The sequence below is a fragment of the Protobothrops mucrosquamatus genome, unplaced genomic scaffold (assembly GCF_001527695.2).
Source record: "Protobothrops mucrosquamatus isolate PMUCROS unplaced genomic scaffold, P.Mucros_1.0 scaffold191, whole genome shotgun sequence".
NCBI classification, from domain to species: domain Eukaryota; kingdom Metazoa; phylum Chordata; class Lepidosauria; order Squamata; family Viperidae; genus Protobothrops; species Protobothrops mucrosquamatus.
The window spans coordinates 119,443-129,252 of record NW_015386547.1 but is presented as its reverse complement, the minus strand read 5'-3'; the positions used below and the strand labels follow the sequence as shown (position 1 = coordinate 129,252).

At 36.1% G+C, this 9,810-nt stretch overlaps 1 protein-coding gene across 1 annotated transcript in view; it reads left to right on the top strand.

The window, feature by feature from the left end:
- The first annotated feature begins 2,153 nt into the window (after positions 1-2,153).
- The window catches only part of PTPDC1 (protein tyrosine phosphatase domain containing 1), an 11,564-nt gene continuing 3,907 nt past the window's right edge, over positions 2,154-9,810 (top strand). The window contains exons 1-7 of the mRNA XM_029283698.1: positions 2,154-2,367; positions 2,731-2,902; positions 3,681-3,761; positions 3,931-4,049; positions 4,800-4,937; positions 6,165-7,327; positions 8,585-8,770. Of these exons, the coding sequence (XP_029139531.1) occupies positions 2,154-2,367; positions 2,731-2,902; positions 3,681-3,761; positions 3,931-4,049; positions 4,800-4,937; positions 6,165-7,327; positions 8,585-8,770 (2,073 nt within the window). The remainder of the gene's footprint in view (positions 2,368-2,730; positions 2,903-3,680; positions 3,762-3,930; positions 4,050-4,799; positions 4,938-6,164; positions 7,328-8,584; positions 8,771-9,810) is intronic.

Genomic DNA, 9,810 nt, shown 5'->3' with positions numbered 1-9,810 from the left:
TCTTTTCTACTTATGTTGTTTAAGCATTACTGCCTCTGATATTTATGTTTTCTGTAAATTGTGTTTTCATACAATTTGGAACCACTTCGCAGCAGAGTCCCTATAAATTAGGAGCAGACCAAAATCATCCTTTGCCTGCCCAAAGTCTTCTATTATATTTTATAGTTTTCTATGGAAGGTCCTTTTAAGGTGCATTCTGTAGTTAGAACAACTCTACAGTATATTTTTATTGATTTTGCCACTGAATATTTAAATGACTGCTGAAACCCAAAAAGGGATTTTGTTACATTTTATTTTTACTTTTTTTAGAAATAAAGCTTGATTCTATTTATACCTTGAGAGATTCATTTGTCTTCTAAAGGAGTAGGCTAATTTCCTTTGCCATATGTTTCAATGAATAAGGTTAGGAGGCAGTGCTATAGAATTTATTTCTCCTTTTTTTCAATTTGACTTCATTTTTGTCATTTACTTGTATACAGTAGGTGCTATGTGATTTCTGTGAGGATTGGGGGGAGGATGACAGGTAAAAGCACCTGCCTGCCCACCCAGAAATAGATAGTGGAGGTAAGAACTACCAAACCACTTCATTAAGTCAGGAGGCAGAAATAGAGCATGCAGAACCCAAGGACTCCTGCAAGGGGAGTTTTGAGATTTTTACCCTATGGGTTCAACTACAATTGTGAATAATGCTATGATTCCAATACAATGGTTCCATAATGCCTATTCAACATGGGCATTGTGAGTTAATGTCACAAAGATTCTGAACCTTTAAAATCCTTGTCTATAAAGGCTAAAGGAAGAACTTTCCATCCCTTAATACTTTGTACCTAAATGCATTAAATCTGCTTACTGAGTAGGTTCATTGCAGTTGGTAGGTGGGGCAGATATGATATCTGATAGACCTAAAGTCTTACTTATCTATTTTGTTACTTTAAAAATGTTGAAATGTTGTATATGGATGACCTTGTAAAGACTGAATTTCAGAATATCCATGCTGGTCCATAACAGTTTCCTCCACATTGGTGTTCTGACAGGAGCACATTATCTAGCATATTGTTTAACCTATGGATCAAATTTTAGATAAAGAAAAAACAAATCACCACTCAATTTCTGGCTGATAGTGTTACTATATTTCTAGAAATAACTGGGATATAGTTTCACATTTTAAAACTTGGCTAGTATGTAATGTTTGTCGTTGAGTTATATTTAAAAACATTAGCTTCTTCAGAAGAATGGCAGTAGTTTTTAAAGATCATAGACAGAAATTGAAGTGAAATCACAGAACAAACTTTTCTCCTCCCCAAATTGTGTCACCAGCTCATTTTGTAAGCAAAGCAGTGATCACACATTTTGCTTTTAGCACTTGCATTAAAGAGTTTACAAAGACAGAGTAGGGTTTGAGAGACTATCCAGTCAATCATTCACATACATTTAATCAGCAGTAAGAAAAGGCAAGGCCCTTGTACAAGAGCAATATTTCTGCTGTCTTATGAGATATGTAACAGAATAAATGATTGCTGGTTGATGGAGCAGAACCAAACTAAACAAAGTAGTTCTGTCAATATCCGGAAGCACTTATTACCAAATAGAATTCCTACCACTATGCAATAAGATATAAAACTAAAACAACTGTTTAAAATTATACACTTCATGGAATAATAGTTCTGTTATAAATGTTTCTGCTTTTCATTTTACAATCGTATCTAAGTTGCTTTTGCCTTTTTTTATATCTTTATTAACTTGAGATTGCTTGAAGGATGCAAAGTTCTAAAGATCTTCTGAAGAATTGGCTATACCTTGTGATGCTAGATTCAGTTCTTCAAATTCCAGCATTCATTTCTGTTCATAGGAAACAATTTCAGAATTCCTGGTCCATTTCAGAATTACAGTACCTGCTTTGAGTAATTCTAATCCCACATCAGTAGTGGAACAATTCATTCTGCAGAAGAAAAAAAACCAATGTATATAGAATTTAGTTGCCAAAAGGCGTAGCTGCCATCAGTGAGTTCATTGTTAGTTTCTATGGAGACAGCAGCCAATTCTGAATGGCTGTTAGATCTTACAGAAAGATGCATGTCTCTGTATAAGTTCAGTACTGAGCAAGTAAGCTTTGTCATTCAGCTTCACCCTTTAGCTGCAAGTAGTGGGTGACCATGCAAGGATCACCCAGGAGGCGCTTAGCAGTGAATATTTTTAGCAAGTTTTTTCAGGGCCGGAGACATTCTTCTTCTGATCCTTTTCTCCGAGTGCTTCAGAGGCGACGGAGCTCAGTTGTAGAGGTCCTCTCGACTTCTACCCACAGGGTTATGGTGGCCATTTCCTCTGTAAGCCCTGAAGAACTAAATGCTGCTTTCCATGAGAGAAAAAGTAAAGTATTGGCATTTTTATCATTTTACCTTCATTCTGATCTTCTTGTATAACTAAGCAGGTTAAGTTGATCCCATCACTTAATTAACAAAATAGCAAGTACTGTGTCACTTTTATGCTTATGGCTTTTATGGGTTTGTTTATAATACGAACAAAGATGACAGCTGTTGTTAAATGTTTCTAGATAATGACATGATCCTGTATTAAGGAAATGCTACATATGCAGACATCAAGAAAGAAAAGTCTTATTTCTTTGCAAATGTTTTTTTTTGGATTTTGTTTATATCTTTTTCTTTTTATCTTTGTTTTTTCAGAATTGATCTTTGTTGGAAAGTTTTATTTTCTCTTGCCATTCTGTTATAGGAAGATCTAGACGTCCAACTGCAAAATATACAAAAGTTGGAGAACGCCTTCGTCATGTTATTCCCGGTCATATGCAGTGTTCCATGGCATGTGGTGGCCGTGCTTGCAAATATGAAAATCCAGCTCGGTGGAGTGAACAAGAACAGGCTGTTAAAGGATTATATTCCTCCTGGTAATATACAGCATTCATTTATGATACATTTACAAAAACGTTACTTTTAAATGCCTTATGAAGCAGTTCGTAACTCTGTTAAACTAATTTCCGAATAAATATGCTTAGTATTAGATTATACATTCAGTGAAAGAAAGCAGTTTGATACAGATTTAAGTGTTTCAGAAATGCTGGACAGCTTATATATAACGTCTGTGTATCCGTGAGCTTATTGCTTGAAATATTTATATGCTAAAACTGTTGGTTGGATTCAAACAAAAGTCAGTTGTTTTCATCTAAGCATTAATCATACTGACTGCATTCTACTGGTGACAACAGAAACTAAATTCAACTTAATATGTTTATAGCTGAAACGTGGATTTTATTATGAATATCTTTATTACAGACTTAAATGTAACTCAGATTCAAATGTATTGGTCATGTAATTGAACTGAAATGTTAAATTAAAAAACCCAACTGAATATAATGAAAATATTGTCAAGATGTGTGGGATCATTTTATAAACATTTTAAAAAGATCACTGAAGAAAAAAATGTTTTATACATAGATAAAAAACTAAAGTGGTGTTAGCTCCATTTTTATTATCACCATATCTTGACATCTTATTAGCATTCTGTTATGTAAGTATTTTATTAAACACAGATGAAAAGCATTTCACGGTTTGAAAGCACAGCGTATAAAATGTTATGATTAATTTGCTAAAACAACTAAACATGAGAGATGCCTGAGACACACTTTTATTTCTATTTTTTTATGTCTTCTTCCCTCATCTCTTTAGGATAACAGATAACATACTGGCTATGTCTCGACCCTCCACAGATCTGATTGGGAAATATAATATTATTGAACAGTTCCAAAGGTAAAAGAAATTGGTAACAAATTACTAAAGTTCTTATGAGACTGCATTGGCTCAGATCATTTGTACTGTAGCAATTTATTCTGAAGTAAGAAAGAACATGGGATGCGGGTGGAAAAGACTCTGAAAGGATGCATCGTTCAGTAATGCATCATCTTTTTCTTTGCCTAAGATGTGACATAAAAACAGTAATTAACCTTCAGCGTCCCGGGGAACATGCTAGCTGTGGGAATCCACTGGAACAAGAGAGTGGTTTCACCTATCTTCCTGAAGCCTTCATGGAGGCGGGAAGTAAGTTTGCTCCTGCTGCTGCTGTTCCTGGTTAATTATAAAGTGTGTGCTTGCTTGCAGGCTGTTTCTGCCACCTACTTCTAAGGTTAAAAGCAGCGAGTTGAGGAATGTATATCGACAAAAAAATAACATACAACTAATGAGAATGTAGAAAAACAGAGGGCGGGTATCATAAATGACTAAGGCATCCATGGAACTGACAGCTAAATTACGAAAGTTGCACCTGACAATATCTTTAACAGTATTAGCAATTATTCACAAAATATTAAACACCTTCACAGGACAATAGGCATATATTCACTGGCAGTAATTGTGTGTGTGTGTGTGTGTGTGTGTGTGTGTGTGTGTGTTACAGATACATACACATCTACTTAATTAGCTTCTCTTTCACAAGAAGAGCTTTCCACACTGTCCAAATAAATAGCTGTGTTTGACTATTTCAAAAAGGATGTAATTAATTTAAGAATACTGAGTGTGTATTTCTACATACTACCTGGGTGCATGTACACACATACACAGAGAGAAATTAATGCATTCCCCCTTCATTGTAGGTTTTATAAGCCAGTTTCTAAAGGAAACATCCTGCTGAATTTGGACAGTAAGATTGGAAAATTAAAATAATAAAACAATTTCCACAACGTGGGAAGAGCTTTCATTCTCTTCTACTGCATATCTTAAGAATGTCATTAGGATACATTGTGGGTGCACTCTTTGGTCTTCTATTTATAATATTATAAATATTTTTTCTAGTTTATTTTTATAACTTTGGATGGAAGGACTATGGTGTAGCTTCTCTCACTACTATCCTCGATATGGTCAAAGTGATGACCTTTGCCTTACAGGAAGGACGAGTAGCTATTCATTGTCATGCGGGACTTGGCAGAACAGGTACAAATACTCAACTACTAGTTTAATTAAAATGTATTTTTCTATAATTCAGTATTGAACTTTATGCATTGTACATTATGCATTGCAAAGTCTGCATAAAATACAGATAGCCCTTGACTTACAACTATTTGTTTAGTAACAGTTCAAAGTTATGACAGCACTGAAAAAAGTGGCTTATGACCATTTTTCACTCACACATGGTCACGTGATCAAAATTTGGATGCTTGGCGACTGGCATGTGCTTATGACCGTTGCAGTGTCCCGGGGTCATGTGGCCATCTTTGGTGACCTGACAAACAAATGGGGAAACAGATTCACTTAACAACCATGTTATAACTTAACAATTGCAGTGATTCATTTAACAACTATGACAAGAAAGTTTGTAAAATGGGCAAAATTCACTTAACTGTCTTGTTTAGCCATGTAAATTTTGGGTTCAATTGTAGTCATAGATCAAGGATTACCTGTATTTGCTTGCTGGCATTTTATGGAATTTTTCTTGGAACGTGGCCCATGCCTCTAAACTGCTTTTTGAGTTCAAAGAAGAAATTGAGAATTAATCATGAGAGCATCTATAAAGATTTAAGAGAAATCCTAGTTTTCAACTGTATTTCAGTTGTCATTATTTCAAAAGAAAATAGAACTTTGGAGTAGAGAGTTAGTTATTTCAAAAATATTATTTGAAGGAATAGGAATTCTTTAATGCCCTTAAATAGAAATGCAAATTATGAATGCCTTCTCTCTCTGTCTGGATACCTACCATTTGGAAATAGTTGTTTGGTTATTTATTTTTAAGAATTTTCTCATCTCCACTTCTAAAGCAGAGAAAATATTTGTAGGAAAGTTTAATATAGCCTTCTTTGACCTTATTTCCTCAGCAAATACAACTCTATGCTTCAAAATGCTTTTCCCATCAGTGATCTCTGATTTTGCGTGCCATTTATTCATAAAATCAGCTGGCTTAATGTATAACTTTCAGTATGTAATGTTTGTTTATATAATGTTCATGTTTATTTTTTAAAATATTTACAGTATAAACGTACACGCACACACACACATATGTAGAGAGAGAGTATGTAATCTAAGTCTTAACACTTGGTGGGAATTTATACGACAGATAATAGACTGCTGTGATGTAAAGAGCATGCATGTGTTGTTTTCTGAGTTTATCATTATAGACTTTACCTGAACTTGGAGATTGATCTATTTTTATGTTTCGCTTTCCAGGTGTCTTAATAGCTTCTTACTTGGTTTTTGCAACACGAATGACTGCAGACCAAGCAATTCTTTTTGTAAGAGCAAAAAGACCTAATTCTATTCAGACTAGAGGACAGTTGTTGTGCGTAAGGGAGTTTTCACAGTTCTTAATTCCGCTCAGAAATGTTTTTGCAACCTGTGAGCCCAAAGCACACGCAGTAACTCTTTCCCAGTACTTGATCAGGCAGCGGCACTTGCTGCATGGATACGAAAGCAGACATCTCAAGCATGTGCCAAAACTTATTCATCTTGTTTGCAAATTGCTCTTAGATTTGGTTGAAAACCGGCAGGTGATAGAGGAAGAATTAATAGATATGCCAGACCTGTCAGCTGAAATTGAGGAGACAGTTTCTCAGTTAGCTTCTACGGAGCTTGATAAGGAGTTAACAAGACAAGACAGTAGTACTTCAGAGCCATTCTCTCTCTCAGGATTAAATCCTCTTCATCCCAGGGAACATGAATTTGGTCCTCTTTGCAAAACAAGGGCCTCCGATTACTTTTTGTCTCTTAGCCGTTCCAAAAGGCGCCTTAGCTATAGTGAATCAGATTTAAGAAAAGCTGCATTTATCGCTGAGCAAGGAGAAACACTATGGTCCATGCCTGTACAAGTGCCACCCTGTAACAAATCAAACCCGCCAAGCAAGGTGGACCACTGTGAGCCTCTTCACGTTGAGCTAAACCAAGAAGTCTTAATTCGTAATACATTTACTTTCTCAACTCAGGGAAAATTTAATCCAGGTAAAAATGAAGACGATTCTTCTTCCTGCCATAGAGCTAGACATACAAAAAGAATACTGCGTAGTAAAACCTTTTCTTCAGGCCTTGCATATCATGGGAAAGAAAAAAAGGAGGATGAGGAGGAAGAAGAAGAAGATGAGGAGCTAAAAGCATTGAACTATAGTTTTGTGAAAAGGGATATTTATGGTAGAAAAATATCATTTGAAGATTCAGACTCTTCTAAAGCAGAAAATGAGATCTATGATATCAGAGATCTTTCGGAAACAATCCCCCATATCATTGTGCAATCAGAATTAACTCAAGAAGCACGAAGAATTTTGGCAGCCAAAGCTCTAGCAGGTCTAAATGAATTTATGGAAGCAGAAGAAATGAAGTCTAAAGTAGAAATGTGGCAGGTATTTCATTTTGTAATATTTTTATCTGTCAGAGATGTGTACATTAGATAAACATGGAAAGAATGTCCCTGGTTAGGAGCAGTTGAGGTCTTCTATTTCCTATACTTCAGTGATGAGAAGTAAACAACCACCCATGTTGTTTTCCTTTTGAATAGGAACTAGGGAGTGCAGCCTAAAATTAAAACAGATATGAAGGAACCAAATATTCTGTACTCTCCCCCCCCCCAACTTTTTTTAATGAATACAGTGTAAATTAATTTTCTTTAAATGTTAGTGTGGGGACAGTGTATTTATATGGGAACAAATATTTTGAATTGCCCTTCTATATTTCCTGATTATCTTGCGCAAAAGCCTGGAGGATGGAGAGATTAGGATATAGACTTTATATTAGAGCATGCACAGTTTTGCGGGGAATGTTCTTTGGTAGAACTTGTGGCTTGAAATGCCCTTGGCTCTTTCAAAGTCAGGGAGGGACACTGTGCATCTTGAAGGACTCCCACCGATATTTTTGCTGTCTAAAGAAAACAAAAGGAAACTGCCTTTGGCTTGGAGTAATTTACTTTCCTGGGGAAGCATTTGCTACATGATACTAAGACGTTTGCTCTACATTAAGAAAGGGTTAAGCATTCTGTGCCCATTGATTCTCTAACAGAAAACAGAAACTGTCTCTTTCTATAGTCTCATTTTCTTGGCACACAGACTGGGAATACATAAGCCACACTTCAGGTGTTGGCTTATGATCTTAATCACCCGAAGGAAAGTAAGGCTCCTGCCACTGTCAGTAAACTAGAGATTGTCTGAAGAGAGAAGTCTGTGATGTGTAGGGTTTCTAAAGATTAGAACAAACGTGGAGAACAATTAGGCATACAACAGGTTGTTGTCTTCGGAATGCCCTTTTTCAGGGATATAAATGTCTGAATAGTGACAGAGACTGAGCAGGCGAAGGACTAGTCAACATTACCCTACAATCTTCTTTGACATAGTTATGATGTTATAGAACAGGGGTGTCAAACTCGCAACGTCACATAGTGTGCCGCGACGTATTGCGACTTTTTTTCCATTGCCGGCAATGGGGTGGGCGCGGTTTCGGCATGATGCATCCAGCCTGCGTCCCGGCAATTTGACACCCCTGTTATAGAAGAAAGGATTTCCTGTGGTGGTTTTTGCCAAGAAATAAGACAGTCCTGTCTTAAAATCATGAATGTAAATGCAATTAATAGAAAATATATTTAAATAGCTTTTTTTTCCTTTCGTTAGAAAGAGCTGAATACTCAGAATGGGGCCTGGGATAAAATATGTACTGAGAGGGATCCTTTTATTCTCAGTAATTTGATGTGGTCCTGGATAGAGCAACTTAAAGAACCTCTTCTAACCAAAGCTGATGTTGATGTGTTAGCAAAAAATAACACAGATTTTCAAGAAGCATTCAAACTACTAGAAAAGGTAACTAATATATGTATCTGTTCACATTTTTTGGTCAGCAACAGTTTCAGATACTTGCTGCTCTTGTGAGAACAATGAAAGCAGCTGTGCCATCCTGACTTATGCTATTAATCTGGAAGGTCTTCTTTTGCGCATGTGAGGAGCGTTGTGCCTTTAAAACAGCGGCAGGTTTGCATCGTGATGTTATGATGCTGCTTTTGTCAGTCCAACTCCCTTTGCCTCCCCAGAGGAAGTGCCTTTGGTATTTTCCCTGCTTCTCTACTGTAAGTGAAAAATGAGTGATTTATTCATAATGTTTGTGTCTGTTTATCAGCCTGACATTCAGGGGCAGAAATGAGTTGCATTGACTAAAAGTACAATATATACTTGCTTTAGCTAACATTTAAAATCAATTGACATATAGCGGCAATTGAATGTCCTGTTGCAGAATGAATGGGAAGCAATTTATTCTGCTGATTAAAATTTTAATATATCTACAGTGAGGTCTTCTGTTTTAGATAACTGGTATTTGCTTCTATCTTTCTCATTATATTAGTGACACCCCTGGTTATCATTCTTTATCATATATTTCTTCAAATATAGTTTTGACATCTCTTTCAAGGCATTTTTATGCAGAAAAATGAAAATAGACTTGTTCTTAATTTTATATGAATGATGAATGAGCATTTATATTTATTTCTTTGACTTAATGTTTTCTCTGACCTTTATTTCTTGATAGAATTCCTTCTTCTCTTTTAGTAATATATAATGATAGATTGAGAGCTAGTTGGTCTAGTGGTTATGGCCTTGGAGTAGGAATGGGGAAATCTAAATTAAATCCTGGTTTATGCACAGAAGCCAGCAATATGACTTTAGGCCTGTCCTCCTCTGTCAACTCCAAGAAGAAGACATGGCATTTACCACTTACAAAATGTTGCCTAGAAAACTTCAGACTTTCCATCTGATTGCCAGGAGTCAAGTCTGATTTGAAGGCAAAAGCAGAGGGTGGAGGAGGGCATGGAAGCCATCTAGACAATCTTGGGCCAATCGCAATCTCTTTC